Raw genomic sequence first — 20,126 nt, 5'->3', positions numbered from 1 at the left:
GGGTTCAGCTTCAACCCTGCCTGTCTGAGGCACCCAAACACCTGGTCCAAATTAGCTACTGCCTGGGGGAACGTTTTGGCATGTACTAGGACGTCATCCAGGTACACCAGGCATGATTGCCATGGCATGCCGCCTAGTACATGTTCCATCAATCTTTCAAAGGTGGCGGGGGCGTTACACAAACCAAACGGCATCACAGTAAACTGATACAGTCCCTTACCTGTGGAGAATGCCGTTTTCTCCTTCCCTGCCCTATCCATCTCCACCTGCCAATACCCACTCTTGAGGTCCAAAGTTGAGAACCAATTTGAGCCCGCAACGGCATCGAGGGTGTCATCAATCCTTGGCAGGGGATATGAGTCCTTGAGTGTCACGTTGTTTAGCTGGCGATAGTCCATGCAGAACCGCGTGGTCCCATCCTTCTTTTTGACCAGCACAACAGGTGACATCCAAGGACTTCCCGAGGGCTCGATCACGCCTGCGTCGAGCATTTTTTCAACCTGCTCGTCAGCTTCCGCCCTCTTGCTCCAAGGGAGCCGTCGGGCGGCCTGACGAATAGGCCGGGCCTCACTGGTGTGGATCTGATGTTTCACCAGGCCCGTACGTCCAATATCCTCGGTGGACAGGTAGAAGAGGTCCAAATGGGACCCAACCAGTTTGTGTAAGGCCTCCCTCTGGGTACCTCCCAACTCTACGCTACTACGATTTACCATCTCGCAAATGGGATCGGGCCAATTCCTACTTCTTATTGAAGGCTCCCCCCGGGGCCGGCTCGGCTGGACGTTCTCGCCCCTCACTGTCGCGACTTCCTCAACTGGGGTGCAGCCAGCTACCCTCGTGCCCCTTACTATAGTGCGTGGTTCTGTACTTATATTTATTACTCGGACGGCCAATACCGGTCCGTCCGTTTTTACAAGGGTGCGGCCCACGATTAAACCCGGTATGGACTGCGCTGCCACCGGTTCGACCAGGCCGCAGGACTCCTGCCATGTTGGGCGAGCTGCTCACCGGGCCGGCACTATCGCCTAGGCCCTTGGGGGAATGGTCACGGCCTCGGAAGCCTCCAGCTCCGCTCTCTCGGCCGTGCTCACTCCCCCTAACGGCAGCTCTTCTACTCCCACCTGCAGGATCCCCCGGCACAAGTCGATTTTACAACCGCTGGCAGTCAACAAATCCAACCCTATTAAACATGGGTCGCACACCTCCGCCACCCAAACATCTATCTCCCTCCTTACCGACCCTAACTTGAGGGTCACAGAACCACGCCCTATGATCGGGGCCGTTACCCCGGTAGCAAGTTGCAAACTATAATTTTGCAGGCGCTGGATCTTATCCCAGCCACCTGCGCTCGAATCAAGGACCACATGGCTGATGATCGTGGCGCTAGCTCCTGTGTCCACTACGGCGTCTACCCCCACGCCGGCAATTTTGCATCTGATTGTCAGGCTACCGGTTCCAATTTGGCCACAATAAATGACCTGTCGCGTCAATGAGGGCTCTCCTCCATCCTCTTCTGCCGAACACCGCCCTACGTGCCCGACACCTTCTAGTTTCCCGGGGTCTGGCGGGGGGGTGTCTGGGGTCGGCTAACCCGCTCCCCCCTGGGCGGAGTTGAGGACCTCAACCGCCGGGGATCATCCCGGCGCGTGGCTCGACAGTGCCGCGCCAGGTGACCCAGACGGTTGCAAGTATAGCACCTCACCTGATAAGGTGCTTGTCTCCGGAATTCCAAATTCCCCCCCCTGAAGGTCCGAATTGGATTACCCGCTCGTGGTCCACCGCGGGCCACCTCCGGGGCCGCCTGCCATGGCCCAGGTCCCGCCAGGCGCTGGTCCACCAGCCTCCGGACCATGCCCGCCAGGTCAGGACTCACGTCGGGGGCGGGCCCCCTAAGGGGTCCGCCCTCCATCGGAGGTCCCACCTGGCGGACCGCCATTGTGTGACGCTCGCTCCCCCGGGCCAGGGGCCTCGCTGCTTCCCAACGGGCCGCAGCGTCAGCCGCCTGGCTCAGAGTCTGCGGGCGCCACATGGCGAGCTGTTGCCGGAGCTCAATATCCGGGAGGGCCTGGATAAAATGGTCCAGCGCCAGGCTTTCCCGGGAATCCGCTGCCATGCTAGCATGTGCGATCCCCACTGCGCGGCGAATGTCGTGGGCAAGTTCCCCGATGGCTTCCTGGGGCTTGCGTTTTCGCAGCGCGAGCTGAGCTTTAACAAGCTCGCTCTGCTGTTCAATGCCGAATCGATTAATTAGGGCGTCGCGGAGGGCTGGCAGGGTGAGAGCACCCGCTGGTAATGCCGTCAGCACCTCCGCCGCCGCGCCGCGCAACGCGGCCACCAGGTGTACTCCACCTTCGTCCTCACCCCAACCATTGCCCTTACACACACAGTCAAACTGCGCCAGGTACGCGCGTAGATCACTCTTGCCATCATACGGCGCGAGTGGGACCTTGTGGGACCACCTCGTATGCGAGTCGTTGCCCGCCTGCCGGACCCCGTGCGTCGCCCCTTGCGGGGTCAGCACGGGGCCGAACCGGCCGGGCCCCCACAGTACATTACCCCCAAGGGGCTCTCGTGCCTCCCCTGTCCCTCTAACAACTACCCCTGTTGGTGTCGATGCATGGGTCACACTTCCGCAACCCGCTACCCATTCCATACCACCACAACCTTGCTCACCCACACCTCGCACCTCTCGTTCCATACCCTCCGGACCAGCCATACACCTCACTCTTGGCCTCTCACGAACATCCGGGTCTATCTCGACCCCCAAGCTTATTAAATCACCTGGCGCATCATACGCACGACCATATTGGTCACCACTTACACCGGGTCCTCTTTCTCTTCGCTTCTCCTCCATCACCTGCGAATCCCTCATCCGGTTAATGAGCACATCATCACGATCCGAACACAGACTTTGGACCAATTCTTTTACTTCCTCCTTTATCTCTTTCTTATCCTCTCTCCATCGCTTCTTAATTTCGCTCACCCCTTCTTCCACTTCTTCTAATTTCTGCTTCACCTCCTTCATCTCCTCGTGCGCCCCCTTAAGTTCTTCCTCTAACTCCACCTTATTTTTTTCTATGTGCTCCCGCACCTCCCGCTCTTTAACCTCCATCACCTCTACCACCTTGTCCATTTTCCTCGTCAGGTCCTCATGTACCGTCTGACACTCTTTTTTAATTACCCCTACGTCCTTTTTCATCTCCTTCTGTGTCGATTTTAAACCCTCTATTACCGCTGTGTTCTTCTTTACCTGGTCCCCCAACTCCTTTTGTCCCACTGTCAGTTGTTCTACTCCCAGCGTCAACTCCTCTATACCACCTTGCAATTTTACAGTCCCCTTTCTCACCTTCTTCTCCATGCGCTCCTTACAGTGCCTCACCTCCTCACACACTCCTCCGACCTCCTCACTCACACCTCTTCTGATCTCTTCTCCCATCACTTGCATCTCCTGCCCAGATGCCACCCTCATCTGCTCCATTTCCTCCCTGTGAGCATCCAATTTAATTTCTACCCCCATTCTGACCCCCTCTATCTGCTGCCCCATTTGTTTAACTTCCCTTTCCGCTTGGTCCCTCATGTCCCTCAATTTGCCTTCCATACTGTTTTCTAACCCCTCTAACCCCTTTTGCATCCCTTCCATTTGATTCTCTTGAGCGGCCATTCTGTTTTCTACCCCCATTAACCCCTCCTGTATTTCCCCTAATCTATTGTCTAATCCCTCTATTCTACTCCCTAACCCTCCGATCTGGGCCCCCATCCTTTGTTCTAACCGTTGGCTATTGGCCCCCATGTCCTCCCTCATTTTCTCGCTATTGGACCCCATGTCCTCCCTCATTTTCTCGCTATTGGACCCCATGTCCTCCCTCAATTTCTCGCTATTCTGGGCCATAAGGGCCTTCATTTGTATTTTAAAAAGGTTCAAATCTACCAGCGGCGCTACTACGGTCACGGGCGCGGTCGCCGTGGCCATGTGCGAGGCGCCATTTTGCGCGCCCGTAACCTCGTGCGCGACGACGCTATTTTTGCGAACCTGCCACCCTCACTGCTTCGCTCTCCTCATGTCCCTCAATTTGGTCCTGGATCGACCCTGCCTCACTCTCCTCTACCGGAACCCAGCCGTCTTGATCCGCCATAGCGCGACTTTCAAAATTCGGGTTTTTATTTTTTTGTAAAACAAAATCAAATTTCGCCTTTAATAATTTCGAGCGCGTGAAACGCGCTTCGGGTCGGATCTCACTTCCCGACACCAAATGTTACAGACGCGGTTTTAGATGTTAGTTTACCGAGCAGTTTAGTATTACCGCGTCCGCACAGGTACTCCCCGATTAGAACCCTATCCCGCCCGATTCCACTCGAACGTTGGCCAAATCGCGCTATGCTAAATCAATGAAGGAAAGGACACAACGGCTGGGATTAATGTAACGACACAAGGGGTACAGTTCTCAAGACCTCCGGAGGAGGATATAATTGGTGATGCAGAAACGGGTAGATTACACGGTAAGAGGTAAAGCACAGCAAGATGGGCACTTAGACACAGTCTTATCTTATTCCCGACAGACCACAGACAAACGGGACAAGACTGACTTACACGGGGATTGATGGCAGGGAAGGGCAGGCAGTCGATAGCTCAAGGTGCACCTTGGCTCAGGGGCAGAATCGACCCGGGCCGGTCCAGAGATGCGGGGAGGTATTTCTCAGCGCTAGGAGGTGGCGTCTTCTCTCTCCAAGCTGGGGGCGCATCTGACGTCACCTCCCTCTTCCTGCGCATGTCCAGCGGGGAGTGACACACCCTCGGCTCGTTGTCTCCGCCCCAGATGGAATCGGTCCGCCGTTTCTATTGGGTGCGGGGGGGTTACCGGGCTCCGCCTTTGACGAGGGGCTGACAGCGAGCCCCTGCGTGGTAACCCCGTCGGAGCACATGTTCAATGGCGGCTAACCAAGCCGGAGTGAGGACGCACACTCCCCGCGCCGCCGCCGCTGTTGTTGTAGTTGTTGTTGTACCATGAGGAAGAGCTGCGGGGAGGTATTGGGAGGTCCTAAACTTTCTAACGGTGCCATACAATCACATTCTGGTGCAACGAAGAGTCAGAATTAAGGGAAACGAGTCCTTAACTGACATAGACTAAGAATAACTAGCAAGATGTCCTATAGTTGTCTACGTGAGATGCGGTGGACCTGGGCACGACATTTAATGGGGGAAAAAGGGGAAGGTCGGGGCTACAGAGTGTTGTTTACAGACAATGGGACTAGGGAATGGGGGATTGGGGATAGTTGGGGAGTATTGGGGAAATAGGGGAATATTTACAAGCGGATATGGATGGAGGCCAAATCCCATATCCGGAACAATATATATATATACATATATATATATATATATATATATATATATATATATATATATATATATATATATATATATATATATATATATATATATATATATATATATATATATATTGTTGCGAATATGGAATTTGGCCTCCATATCCGCTTGTAAATATTCCCCTATTTCCCCAATACTCCCCAACTATCCCCAATCCCCCATTCCCTAGTCCCATTGTCTGTAAACAACAATCAGTAGAGCCGACCTTCCCCTTATTCCCCCATTAAATGTCGTGCCCAGGTCCACCGCACCACACGTAGACAACTTTCGGACATCTTGCTAGTTATTCTTAGTCTATGTCAGTTAAGGCCTCGTTTCCATTAATTATGACTCTTCGTTGCACCAGAATGTGATTATATGGCACCAGTAGTGAGTTTAGGACCTTTCCCATACCTCCTCCCATCTTCTTCCCCGTCTACAACAACAGAGGGGCACGGCGCTGCGCGGGGGGGAGTGTGCGTCCTCCCACCGGCTCGGTTAGCCGCCATCGACAATGCGCTCCAGACAACGCGCTCCAGACCATGCGCTCCACGGGGTTACCACAAAGGGGCTCCTAGTCAGCTCCTCGTCAAGGGCGGAGCCGGTAACCCCCCCCCGCACGCACCCAATGAGAAGCAACGTGCCGATTCCACGAGGCGGAGCTAACGAGCCGAGGGCGTGTCACTCCCCGCCGGATATACGCGGCCCCGTGCCGGATGTGACGTCAGATGCGCCCCCAGCTTGAGACGAAAAGACGCCACCTCGAGCGCTGTGCAACCTTCCGCATCTCTGGACCGGACCGGGTCGATCCTGCCCTGAGCCCAGGTGCACCTGGAGCCATCGACAACCGCTTTCCTGCCATCAACCCCCGTGTGAGTCAGCCTTGTCCCGTTTACCTGTCGTCTGTTGGGGTTCATATAAGGTTGTGTTTAAGTGCCTATCTTCCTTTGCTGTCCCTCTCGTCCCTGTAATCTGACCTTCCGTAACGAATATAATCTCCTCCGGAGGTCTTGAGAACCGTATCCCTGGTGTCGTCATTTTAATCCCAGCCGTGTGTCTGTTCCTTCATTGACCTAGCATCGCGCGACTAGTCAACGTTCGGGTATAATATCGAGTATAATCTTGTGCAGACGTGGTCATCCCAAAACCGCTCGGTGAATAACATCCAAGCCACGTCAGTAACAATATGTATGTATGTATGTATATATATATATATATATATATGTATATATATATGCTGTTGTCTACCGCCCTCCCAAACCACACCCATCATTCCTGTCTGACTTCTCCTACTTTCTGACCCAGCTATGTTCCCTCTCCCCCTCAATCCTCCTCCTTGGTGATTTCAATATCCACATGGACTCCACTGCCTCCACGCTAACCACTGACTTCACTGATTTACTCACCTGCTTTAACCTCACTCAACATGTCAACTTTCCTACCCATAACCGTGGTCACATTTTGGACCTTGTCTGCTCTACTGGACTAATTTTGCACCATCTCTCTGGCTCCGACCTCACTCTCTCTGACCACCTAGCCATCACTCTGACCATCAACATCCCCACCCCAGCACCAAGGCATTATCGCACTATCAACTTCCGTAAGCTAAACGCTCTTTCACCTACCTCATTCTCATCGACCCTCTCTGAAAAAATGTCCACTTCTCCCTTCGTTGACCTCCACACCCCTTCTGACCTCACTGACTACTACAACCACACTCTCTCCTCCTGCCTTGACCAACTTGCGCCTATAAAAACCAAAACAGTTTTTTTCACCCATTCTGCTCCCTGGTTTACCCCTGAACTCCGCCTGATGAAAACTCGTGCTCGCCAACTTGAAAGACTCCGCAATAAAACAGGTCTCACAGTTCACTCCCATGCCTACAAGGACCACATACAACACTATAAAGATGCCCTCTCCCGCGCCCGCTCCGCCTACTACTCTCAAATTATCCACTCTGGCTCCGGAAACCCAAAAGCACTCTTCTCTACAATAAACAAACTCCTCAGCCCCCTGAACACCACCACCCAGTCATTCACAATAGACAACTGCATCTCCTTCCTTTCATTCTTCCAACGCAAAATTGAAAACATCTACAACAGCTTGACCACCGCCGCACCCGCTCCCCCTCAAACCACCTGCCCCCCCTTATCCTGCCATCCCCTGTCTCAATTCTCCCCAGTCTCCCCTACTGACCTCTCTGAACTCCTCATCGGAATGAAAACTGCCACCTGCACTCTTGACCCCATCCCCTCCAGCTTTGTCAAGGCCTCCCTTCCTGCTCTCTCTCCACTTATCATTGCAACAATAAACTCCTCCCTGTCTACAGGCATCGTCCCACCATCCCTCAAAATTGCTGCTGTTACCCCCATTCTGAAAAAACCTGGACTAAACCCTGACACCCTAAATAACTTCAGACCCATCTCCAACCTACCCTTTCTGTCAAAGGTTTTGGAACGCGCTGTAGCCACTCAACTCAAACATCACCTCTCTGCCAATAACCTGTATGAAACATTCCAATCCGGATTCCGCTCCAACCACAGTACTGAAACTGCTCTCCTCAAAATCACCAACGACCTTCTCCTCTCCTCTGACGCTGGCAACCTCAACATTCTCATCCTCCTCGACCTCAGCGCCGCCTTTGACACCATCGATCACACCATCCTCCTCACCCGACTTGAAACCACCTTTAACATTACCAGCACTGCCCTCTCTTGGATTAAATCATACCTCTCTGACAGACGTCAGTTCATCTCCATCAATAACTGCAAATCCCCCACTGCTCCCCTCCCCCAAGGTGTCCCCCAAGGTTCAGTTCTTGGCCCCCTCCTCTTCATCCTTTACCTGTCCCCCCTCGGTCACTTAATCCGCCGTCATGGTCTCCAATTCCACTGCTTCGCCGATGACATCCAGCTTTTCATCTCCATCAACAAGTCCATCTCCACCGCCACCCACTCTATCCTGACAAACTGCATCACTGAAATAAAATCCTGGCTTCAAATCAACTTCCTCAAACTTAACTGTGATAAATCTGAAATAATCATCATTGGCCCAAAAACGCTCACCAAGTCCACCCATAACTTTGCCCCCAACATCGACGGTTTCCCAGTATCCACCTCCCCTCACATCCGGAATCTTGGCATCATCTTTGACCAAACCCTCTCCTTCGACAAATACACTAAACAGATCACAAAGACAGCCTTCTTTCACCTGAAAAACATCGCCCGTCTCCGTCCATCCCTCTCCTCCGTGGCTGCAGAAACCCTCATCCACGCCTTCATCACTTCCTGTCTGGACTACTGCAATAGCCTCCTTTATGGTTCACCCTCAACAATCACCAATAAACTCCAATACATTCAGAACTCCGCTGCCCGTCTACTCACCCATTCCCGGACCCGTGACCTCATCACCCCCATCCTTTACAAGCTTCACTGGCTCCCCATCTCCCAGAGAATCCAGTACAAAATCCTCCTCTTGACCTACAAAGCCCTCCATAACCTGGCCCCATCCTACCTGGCTGACCTCCTCTCCAGACACACTCCCACCCGCAACCTCCGCTCTGCTGGTACCAACCTCCTGACCCCCCCCCATCCGGACCAAATTTAGATCCTGGGGGGACAGGGCCTTCTCCATCGCTGCTCCCACCCTCTGGAACTCGCTACCTCACACCATCAGAGACTCCTCCTCACTCACCACATTCAAAACATCACTCAAGACGCACCTGTTCAACACTGCATTCAACATTTAACCCACAGCATCTAACCCCTGACTATCTCCTCTCCTTCTCCCTCCTTTGTGCTTTGAATATTTCCCTATTGATTCTTCTTTTTTGCAATTGTTTTTATGTTTTGCTATGCATTATGTTTTGCACTCTGTCAAAGCGTCTTTGGGCTTCCTGAAAAGCGCTATATAAAATAAATGCATTATTATTATTATTATATATATATATATATATATATATATATATATATATATATATATATATATATATATATATATATATATATATATATTAATCGGGAGATTAAATCAGACACGGACGTAGCTTCAGGACTTCGATCTTTAATTTGAGAAGCTTTCGACCAACAAAGGTCTCCTTCTGAGTCTACAAAAACAGGAGGCATGTATATCAGTCAAGTATGTATAGTGATATGTGTTTAAGATGTGTGATATGTGTAGAAAATGCATACAAAAGGAAGACATATTTTCTCCCTTGCACAATTTCAGGACTGGGGCGTGTAGCTCTCCCAGCAGGTCTACCCACCTGCACACCTCCACCACTGCAGTTGCCACCCGAGCTTACCTAGCTCCTCACCCTAACCTATCTAACTGGGGAAGGCCCCTCCTGGCTCTGTCACCCCTCGGTGCCCTCTGGCACTGGGCTACCCGGGTCCGTCCTCCGGATCCTCGGGCCCCATCCACAACAACTACTACCGGCTCCCAGAGCCCACCTGCGGCCTCACCTGGCCGACATCCTCACAGTGGTGGAGTGCCCAAACCAACTACACACACTAACAGGCTACACGCCCAGCCATTTCCACAACACTAATGCACCCATCCAAATACCATTCTTTCACCCGCACCACAGATGCCAATATCCAACCACAATTTACCTATACCCTCTACCTAACACTTACACTACCCTCCCCGGGTATTCGTGATGGGGGTCCATCCTTCCCCCACTCACACCTTCGCACCATCCACTCCACTCCATAGTTTCCACCATACTCACTCCACGACCATCCATTCCAATACTCCATATACTCCATACCATTTATTCCACACAACCATTCTCCATACACCTGTCGTTGCACACCTGTGCAATCACACCTGGTGCCACCTGCACCCTCCTTCCTTCCTGGACCATTCGGTCAATACAACGCACATCACTATCACTCACTCATACACTGCTCCATTCACCTGTCCAGTTGCACACCTGTGCAATCACACCTTTTAACCATACACACGGCATCATCTAATCTACCTGTTGCCCTGCTAACTTAGTGCTCCCCGTCTTCCCTTTAAACTAAGCACATACCACGTCATTATCATCCACTCGAATCTACCTGCGTCCCCACTACAGGTATCATTGTCACTACCTAACCTTAACGTTACCTAAGGTCACCTTCTCTGGATCCCTATCATTATATCCTAACCCTCCCGGGCTAGTTTTCACTGCCAAACCCCATAAGAATAGTGCTCCTTTGCCCCCGCTTGTGAGAGATGGCAGAGTTGCCATCCCATCACATCGGGTATCTCTCACTACCAATTTTGCACATCAAATTTCAGCCAATCAAAAATTTCCAATTACTGCCAATTCTATTCACTTTTATAAATTTCGGATCAAAAACACTATCATTATCATCATCATCACAGTCCGCTTTATCTGAGCCTCGGTGGTGTCGTCACATCATTAAAACTCAGCTTCGCAAAGCCGAGCAATGAATTCGGGTGGTTTGGTCGCCTGCAGGTCGAATCCGTCTGGCTTTCGGTTCAAGGGAGGTGGTTTGGTCGGGCCGAGATTCCACGCACCATCTCGGCGCGGTACCTTGCGGTCCCGGGCCCGATGGCTGAGGCTCGCCCGGTCGGAACCCTGTCCCCGCCAGGGGGCACCGTGCCGCTTCCTCCCACTCGCCCTTGAACCGGACCGGTCGCCTCGCCCGACAAGGCCCAGACTCGACCGTGCAGGGCGGGGCCAAGCCCGAATCGGCAACGACGCTTCGAAGAGAAGCGACGCAGCATCGATCCGCGCCGGGCCTGGCATCCAACAAAGCGCACCGCGCCCCGAGTGCTCGCATCGGCTATCCGTCGCCATAAACGCTGCCCCGTTCAACGTCGATGCTTTACTCGCATGCCCACACGCACACGCGACCCTTTTGACACTCACAAAACCCGGCGTTCCAACGCCGTCCGTCCATTCCACCAACGCACTCCCTGTTAGTGTTACACACCACACCTCTCGCGCACACTCGCCGTTCACACACTCCCCTAACACACCTCGCGCACCGTCTTGCGCACTCTCCCTCGGTACGTACTCCGTACCACTCACCATGGGCGTGCACCCTTGCATCCACCCACTAACGCGCTCAGATGGGCTCTCCCACACCCGCGCCACGACCAACTCAGGTGTGCTTCCTCGCACACGTTCCACCACCACCTTACTCTCCGTGTCACACTCACCCTCGCACGTACACTCCGTATCGCTCTCACTCCCTGTGTCACACTCCGTACACCCCGACGTGCATTCCCGCTCGCACTCGGTATCACACTCGCGCTTCGTAACACACTCACCCCTTGACGCACACTTTTTTTTCACACGCGTGCTATTTCCACTCACACCGGACCCTTCACCAACGCCCGGGTGCCATATTGACCCCAATCGCGCGACTATTCTCTTCGTGCCAAACCCCCTTTTACAAAATCTCCCGGCACCACATGCAGCCCGTCTCACCTTCGGGGTTCTTCTTCCTCCCTGCACCAACACCTGGAAATCTTTATAAGGATTAATGAGCACAGCATCGTGATGTGAGCGTGGACTTTGTACAGTTTCCATTCCTTCCTCCGACTCCTGGGCTACCTCCGTCGTCTCTTTAATTTTAATTATACCCATAATTTCTTTGTTCACCTCGACGACGCTGGCTTTAATAAAATCCCCTCTACCTCAGCGGTCACCGGCTGCCCCAAACCCCTTGTCGCGATTTCTACCCCCGTCATTTTACCCGCGCTTTCCTCCGCTTCGCTCAACCAGCGCTTCTCGACCCGCGTTACCTCCTCTTGCACCCGTGGGACCTGCTCGCCCAACCCGCGGTCTCTGTCCCTCTCCGCTTCCTCATTAATTTCTTTGGCTTGGCCAACCATGCCCCCCATTTGGCCCTCTAATCACTCACTATCAGCCCTCGCTTCGTCCCTTATTACCCCCATTTGGCCCTCCAATTCGTTCGTTATTGCTTCAATTTTATTACTCAATTTCTCCCCCTCTATTCTCAGCATCTCGGTGAATTGCGCCATGAAGTCCCCCACATCAAAGCCCGCTGCTACAGTCACGGGCGCGGCAAAATTTGGTGCCGCTGTAACCACGTGCGCGAGAGCGCCATTTTGTGCACCTGATACCTCCTCAACCACCTCCTCATTGTTCTCCTCCCTCTGATCCTGGGTTACTCCTAACCCCTCTCCTAGTTCCCCCACCGGCATCCGATCGCCTTGACTATCCATGGCGCGATTTCAAAATTCGGGTTTTTCTTTAAAACAAACCAAATTTCGGCCGCTCCAAATTTTGACCAAATTTTTTTCTAGATGTTTTAAAAATTTGGTTCGGGCCTCGTATCTCACTCCCAGACATCAATTGTTACTGCCAATAGTACAATTGGTGTTCCAAAATTTGGGCTAAATAAATTTGGTCCCAGGTCTGAATCCGACACTCCTGACACCAATTGTTACTGACCGCGGATAAGATGTTGATTTGCCGAGCGGAGGCCCCGCGGCCCTAACAGTTACCCCGACTAACCCGATTCCCGAACGTTGGCCGGATCGCACCACAGATATTCAATAGGGAAAAGACAAAGGCGACACGGATGTGATGAAGAAGAAGAAGAAGACAAAAAAAAAAGGTTTGCAATACGAATATAATTTATTTGCTATTTACAGGACCAAAGAAACCAAGGAAGAAGGAAAGATAAGAAAATAATTTACAGAAGATATTAGACACAGTGCAACGCTAGCTTATACAAACTTAATTAACCCAAGGACAGAACAAACAAAACAAACTCACGTACACAAGAAGGATGGAAAGGCAGGATAAATGCTGGAAGGAGGACCGGGAAGGTTTAGCTGGGGCAGATGGTTCGGCTTGATCCCGCACGGGACGTCGGGCTGGACCTCGATGGCCACCGATGCCTCCGCAATCTGGTTCCCGCGGGGTAACGGGTCGACGCTGCCTGGTGGAGTCAACGCTGCTTGTGTAACCCAAAGCTGCTGGTTCTCTGGCTCCACTCTTTCTTGGCACGTCTCTCTGTCCAACCACCTTCTTTCTCTCTTGCTTGGTCCAACTTCTGCGAGCAAGGCGACGAATAGCAGGCTTTGTGATTCCCTTAATGTTCTTTCTGGATGATCTCTCTGGATGATCTTTCTGGATGATCTCTCTGGATGATCTTTCGCAGTACCTTGCGCGCGCGCTTTTATAGCGCCTCCGGCGATCAAGCCGCCGGCCTTCAGGACACGCCCATCGGTGTGCTCACCTCGGCCCTGGTTGGTCGCGCGACCCTCTGGCTCCGCCCTTGATGACGACGGGCGGGCACGCCCGTCTTCCCCGACCCGAGCACATGTTCAATGGTGGTTTTGGAGGGGATGTAATTGGCAATCGAGGCTTGGCAATGATGAAAGGGGAATGTGAATGAAAGGAATCTACTCTATTTCACTTGGTGCAATGGAGTGTCATCTTAATGGAAGACAAGGCCTTACCCTAATACACATAATAAAGATATAACTATCAACCAGGGGGAAATCTATGATTGGCTGACGTGTATGCTTTATGGACTAATTATGGGACGCCCTTTGACCTTTATACAACACTGGAGTGAGGAGGGTCCAGAATAAAGCAATATTAATAAAACACACAATAAAAAAAATACAATCCTCATATCCGCAACAATATATATATATATATATATATATATATATATATATATATATATATATATATATATTGTGTTCATTTCTTGATGTTCTTATGTGAACAGCAATGGGGATGATAATGATTTATTCATTCGTTCTTATGCAGCATAAGTCTGCGGGTCCCATCATTGGCTGAGGGCAGCACTGTGCCGCGGATGTAGTGCCCTCTGCTGGTTAGGGCAGGAATGTGTAATTTGTTCAGGGTGCTGGTGATAGCTCACCTACTCTTTGTGAAGGACACAGATTTAATCAGATTTACTCAGATTTAATGTTTACCGTCAACCAACTAATGCTGGCAGACATGACACCCAGTTTAACGTCCATCCGAGCGGCGACACACACATTGATGAATGAATCACCCTGCATGTGAAACAGCAGGTTGACAGTTTATAGCTGGGTCGGGATTCAAACCCAGGCTCGATAGCTTAGAGGTGAGTGTGCGTACCTTTAGAGTCTAGGCCATCCTGGCAGCTGATGATAATGATGACTTATCATGTCAATGTTCTCATCTAAGGCCTTAATCTACGTATCGGCTGCTCCCTCATAAACATAGGACGACTTCCTTTTCATGTGTATATCCAATAGGTTGCGGACGGAGGCCGGAGATGGAGCATGGTGTGCCACCTGGCCGGTGGCACCAGGTGACGGAGAGTTCCTGCAAGTCGACCTGGGGCGCTTGCACCTCGTCACACTCGTAGCAACGCAAGGACGTCATGCTGGCGGCCTCGGAAACGAATTTGCACGCACTTATCGACTCGAGTACAGCCGAGACAGCACCAGGTGGTTGCCCTGGAGAAACCGCCGTGGAGAGCAGGTAAGCGGGCACGGATAGGAGGGTAGGTGGCGGTAGAGTGGGATACCTGCCCCCACTCCCGTTCCCCCTACTCCCATCTCCTTAAGGTAACACATTATCTGGCTCATCAATGACCTTCAGGGAGATCTTTGTGCCCAGCTCATATTGTCTAAAACACCTTCTCACTTTAAATAATTTAATTCTGAGTTACAAGCACATTTCAGGAGGTCACCTGAGATTCTCAATGAACTTATCAAAGGCTGTGCCATGTTGGCTTTGTCTTACCTTGTGATGACATTCCCATTTGCATGGAAGTCATAATTTAATGAAAAGTAAAAATGCCAAAAGCAATCATGCGGTATGGATTCATATTAATGAGTGATTGTATTGATCATTTCAATAGCTCTCTCATTGTGCTTTGCAGGTGCTGCGTGGGAATGACAACACACAAAATGTCGAGATTCGAGAGCTGAACCCTCCCATGGTGGCTCGATATGTCCGAATGGTCCCAGTCACTGATCGTGCCATGAGTGTGTGCTTGCGCCTTGAGCTTTACGGCTGCGCTTGGGCAGGTAAACAAGACCTCGTGTGTGTGTGTGTGTGTGTGTGTGTGTGTGTGTGTGTGTGTGTGTGTGTGTGTGTGTGTGTGTGTGTATTGTTGCAGGAATACCTTCTAGGGGGTAACTATGCACCCTATAATGATAGTTATTTCCATAGTGCATGCTTAGCATTAGAACAAGGTAAAATGACCAAATTAGGAAATGTGATGTTATTCATATAGCGTTATTCATGTAGTGTTATTCATATAGCGTTATTCATATAGCAGGCTACTTTCAACCCTCCCCACATGTATGTGTGTAACACTGCTTTCCCCTGAACCCTTTTTAATGGTTTAGCCCTCTATAATCTGACATGTGTTTTTTTATGAGAAAGAGCTGGGCCGCAGGCATGAGTCTTAGTGGGAAGCACTCCTCCCCCCACTCCTCCACACCTCCCCCCCCCCCCCCCCCCCACTCCCTCTCCTGGTCTGCACACCATCCATCTCGGTGAGAGGTCATGGCAGGGTGCCTCGTCCACATACTGGACTCTGCAGCCAATAGTAGCTGTGTGGGATGGGACCAATGACCTCGCGGAATGAGACAAGGTCTGAAACGATAAAGGGGGGTGCCGAACATAGGGGATGAGAGATTCACTTGGTCCTGAATGGGGAAGCTGCATGGGGTTTTGCTGTGTTTTCCGCCGGCACGACCGATGTACCCTGCGTGCAGCGTCTACCCTCGCCCCCCCCCCTTCCCCTCCCCCAAACAGACCACATGCGGTTGCCAGCCATGTCCAGGACCTGCCTCTCCATCATGCACAGCTCATGCTGTGCTTGCAGCATGAAATATTTCCCTGCGAGGCAGGATATCTCAGCTGAGACTGCTAAGCTCAATTGAGCCAGTGACAGTATTTCTCCTGTGATTCTTCTTGTCTTTCTTTGTGAAATGGCTGAGGTCGTTAATGCTTAGTTAAGATAAGGAGCCACTGATTGTACGATGCTCGGGGTGCGTAGGCGGATTTAGTGTCCAAATAATAATAATATTTTCTTCTATTCCCTCCTGTTTTATGTAAATTCACTTGGTCTTGGAGTGATTCGAGTATTATGTACATTCACATTCACATTCACTATAAATGTACGTTTGAGGACCGATTGGGCTTGTGGCAGTTAGTGCCCAGTACAAAACATACCTGCGCCCGGGTGACCACCGCTCGGGTCGCTAATCCGGTAACTGTGCGCACTGTATTCCCAACATGTCGCCCGACTAAATTGCGCATTCCACCGCAGTAGGTAACGTGGCAAGTAGGCCAGAGACCCTGCTTCGAGTGCCACAATCAGTTGGCTGACGTGACTGCTTTCACGCGGTTTGTCGAGATTCGGACCGCGCAACTGTGTTGAGTCTGGCAACTGTAACTATACAGGGTGAATCGTAATAATGTATGAGGGCCATGTTTATTACCTCTGCCACCAAAGGTGGATTGACGTTATGTTTTCACCACTGTCTGTTTGTCTGTCTGTTTGTCTGTGAACAAAATATCTCAAAAAGTTGTGGACGGATTCAGACTAAATGTAGCGTAGAGATGTAGCGTATGTCACAACGAAGAAATGATTAGATTTTGGTGAAGATCCGGATTCGGATTCGGCTACTAGAATTTTTAAAGTGATCTTCACCATTGAGTGATATGGCCAACCACAGGTGGAGGTATGCTCTCGACTGAGTGCCGTTCTAGTTGTACATGTAAAACAAAGGTACATGTAGGAAAACTGATATTGCCAATAGTAACTATAGCCATACCACTTTACTTTTCTTTAAAATCTCCAGAATGATACACACATTTCTGCCAGTGCTGCACGAGCTTACGAATCCCACTGCGTTAGAGATCCGTTCAGTCCCCACACTTCGCAGCCAGCTGCTATGCACGGCTATCTGGACTACCTCATCATATTCATCGTGCTGGTCTCTCATGTAATGTTTCAAGGGCCCAAAAAGATCGTAGTCTGAGGGTGCGAAGTCCAGACTTCCAGCCATTCTTAGAGATTTGCTCCAATGTCAGACATGCAGTGTGAGGTCTAATGGTGTCATGTTGAAAGATGGCAGCTTCTTTCTTCAGGCGCATTTCCTGAAGTGCATGTTTCCATTACTTGAGCATCTGAATGTGGCGAGCCGCATTGATGGTTTCCCCTTTGGACAGAGAAATCAACCATTTTTGCATCCCTCGGCATCCCAGAAGACGGTTCCCATAGCTTTGCCGGCGCAGGGTACTCCTTTCGCCTTTTCGGTTTTGGTTTTATGGAGTGATGCCATTCCATCCTTTCCTGCTTGGTTTCTGGCTCGAAATGGTGGAACCAGCTTTCATCCCCAGTCAAGATACGGAACAGGAAGTGATCACCCTTGGTAGCACGTAGCTGAAGCAACTGTGATGACGCATCCATGCGTGTGCCTTTGTGTTCTTCAGTAAGTAAACGAGGAACACAACAAGAACAAACTTTCCAATATCCAGAGGTCACTATCATCTCCTGTATGGCATGGTGTCCTATGCCAAGTTTCACCCTTCACCAACATGGTCCAGGGATAATCTTTACGCACGATAATGCTCCGGCTGCCCACAGCGCCAGTCAGACAAGGAACATTTTGTCAATGCCAACATTAATGTCATGCCACGCTGGACTGCCATCTCACCAGATTTGAATACAATTGAACATCTGTGGGATATCATTGATTGTCGCATCCACACATTGCCAAGACAGCCACAGACTCACCGTTTTATTTTAAATATTGGAGATCTCGCGAGATCTTGGAGACGGCGGCAGGGATTTTCGAAGCTCCACACGGTCTCCACGTTTTCAAAGTTAAGTCTGTTCACAATTGTATTTTGTCGAAACTGTATTTATCCTTCGGTGTGTGAAGTTATAGTGTGCACCTTGGAAGTTTCTCGGTGTTTATCTTTCATAAATTAATCGTCTGTTTGCCGCGTCGCGAGTGAGGCCTTTGCCGCATCGCGAGCGATTTGAAATCGAAGTTAAGTAATTGTTCCCATTTGTATTTTCGTTATAACTGTATTTATTTTATGGTGTGTGTACGTATATTGTGTCCCGAGGAAGATTTTCGGTGCAAATCTTTCATACCTGTATTGAAAATCGTGTTAATTCGTGTCTTGTCTTGAGGCCTTGTACAGTGTACAACCTTGAGGCTTTGTTTTTCTCTCAGCGGTCCGTCGTTTGTGCTCCAATAACTTTCGTTCTCTGCTTTTCCCAGTCTTTTCACCCCATAGCCTACTTCCTTGTGTAAATCTCAACAAAAAAAAAACATTTCCTTCTCTGTTCTTATTCTTTGTTCTCATTCGTTTATTCATTCTTATTCGTTCGTTCGTTCTTCGACCACGTGTTTCTCCCCCATTTCCCCAGATAGTTTTCACTGTTATTAACCTTCAATGTTTACACTTTCCCCTCAAGTTCTGTATTCCGTCATATATTATAACACCTTTTTCTTCTTCTTCTTTAAAAGCCTGCTTTCGACTTGCTCACCAAATCTATTCATCCCAAAAAAAAATTCCATCTCCTATAGTGCCTTTTTTCTACATTCCCTAAACTCTCCTGAACTCCATCCTCCATCCAGCGTCCTTAAACGTATTTTTAACTCGAAGGTCACAAGAAACTCATTTTGCAATAAATGTTCGTTTCCCATTAATCGTACACTTTCTAAAATCCAATCTCACCCCTCCCCTCCAAATCTTCCCCATAACCCCTCCCCTCCAAATCTTCCCCATCACCCATCCCTTTCAAATCTTCCCCCTTTCCCCTCCCCTCCTAGACTCCTCCCTCACCCCTCCCCTCCAAATCTCCCCCATATCCCATCCCTTTCAAATCCCTCCCCTTGTCCCTTCCCTCCCAAACTCCCCCCTCACCCCTCCCCTTCAAATCTCCCCACCCTCATTTCTTCTCAATTTCCCCCCTCTCACTCCCCCTCCTCAAAGCGTCCTCCCCGCTTCTTCCCCCTTCCAATTATCACCTCCATCTCCCCCAACCTTCTGCCTCACTCTTCCCCCTCCTCAAATAACACCTCATTGTGCCTCACCCAATCACCATCAAACCTTTTGTCCGCCCCATCCTTCCCTTTCTCCGAGCTATTCTGAAATCTCTGACACACCTTCAACAGCTCTCCCTACCTCTTCCACCTCTTCCACATCTTACCCTACCCCTCCTCCCCCCTGTTCTGTATCCGATGCTCTCCCTTCCTCTTCATTAACGGTATGGACCTCAAAAATCCGGGGCCTTCGTTCAAACTTAACTGATCTCTCCATACAGGTTGCTTCTGTCAAACCAGACGTGATCTGCTTAACAGAAACTTTCCTCCTTCATGATGTCTCTGATTCCTTAGTATCTCTCCCGGGTTACTCCCTCCTCCGGTATGATAGACCTGAGCCTCATCCTGGAGGTGGGGTTGCTATCTTTATCAAAAACTCTCTTCCTCACTCGCCCTGCACTGCACTCTCTCCACCTCACCCCCAGGAATACCTCTGGCTACGGCTTCCCCTTCGCTCCCACCTCTTGTTCATATGTGTGTTGTACCGTCCACCAAACAGTGATGACTCCATCTACATCTCGCTGTCTGATAATATGGACCAACTTCTATCTACTCATCCCAACTCTCTCTTCCTCATATGTGGTGATTTCAATTGTCACCATGCCAGTTGGCTGGGTGTGGGTACCTCCCTCACCAGCCATGGCTCCTCAGCAAAGGACTTCTGCGACTCACTGGGATT

General features: G+C 50.6%; 2 protein-coding genes across 5 annotated transcripts in view; one reads left to right on the top strand and one right to left on the bottom strand.

The window, feature by feature from the left end:
• Positions 1 to 20,126, bottom strand: part of LOC144888650 (uncharacterized) — a 648,249-nt gene that overhangs the window by 247,377 nt on the left and 380,746 nt on the right. The window lies entirely within an intron of this gene.
• The window catches only part of LOC137438808 (discoidin domain-containing receptor 2), a 129,404-nt gene that overhangs the window by 57,606 nt on the left and 51,672 nt on the right, over positions 1 to 20,126 (top strand). For all 4 annotated transcript variants that reach the window (XM_078767287.1, XM_078767288.1, XM_078767289.1 and 1 more), the window contains 2 exons: positions 14,618 to 14,846; positions 15,250 to 15,397. In XM_078767287.1, the coding sequence (XP_078623413.1) occupies positions 14,618 to 14,846; positions 15,250 to 15,397 (377 nt within the window). The remainder of the gene's footprint in view (positions 1 to 14,617; positions 14,847 to 15,249; positions 15,398 to 20,126) is intronic.

The sequence above is a fragment of the Myxine glutinosa genome, chromosome 13, assembly GCF_964187855.1.
Source record: "Myxine glutinosa chromosome 13, kmMyxGlut1.1, whole genome shotgun sequence".
Lineage (NCBI taxonomy): Eukaryota > Metazoa > Chordata > Myxini > Myxiniformes > Myxinidae > Myxine > Myxine glutinosa.
This window is presented reverse-complemented; position numbering and strand designations above follow the sequence as displayed.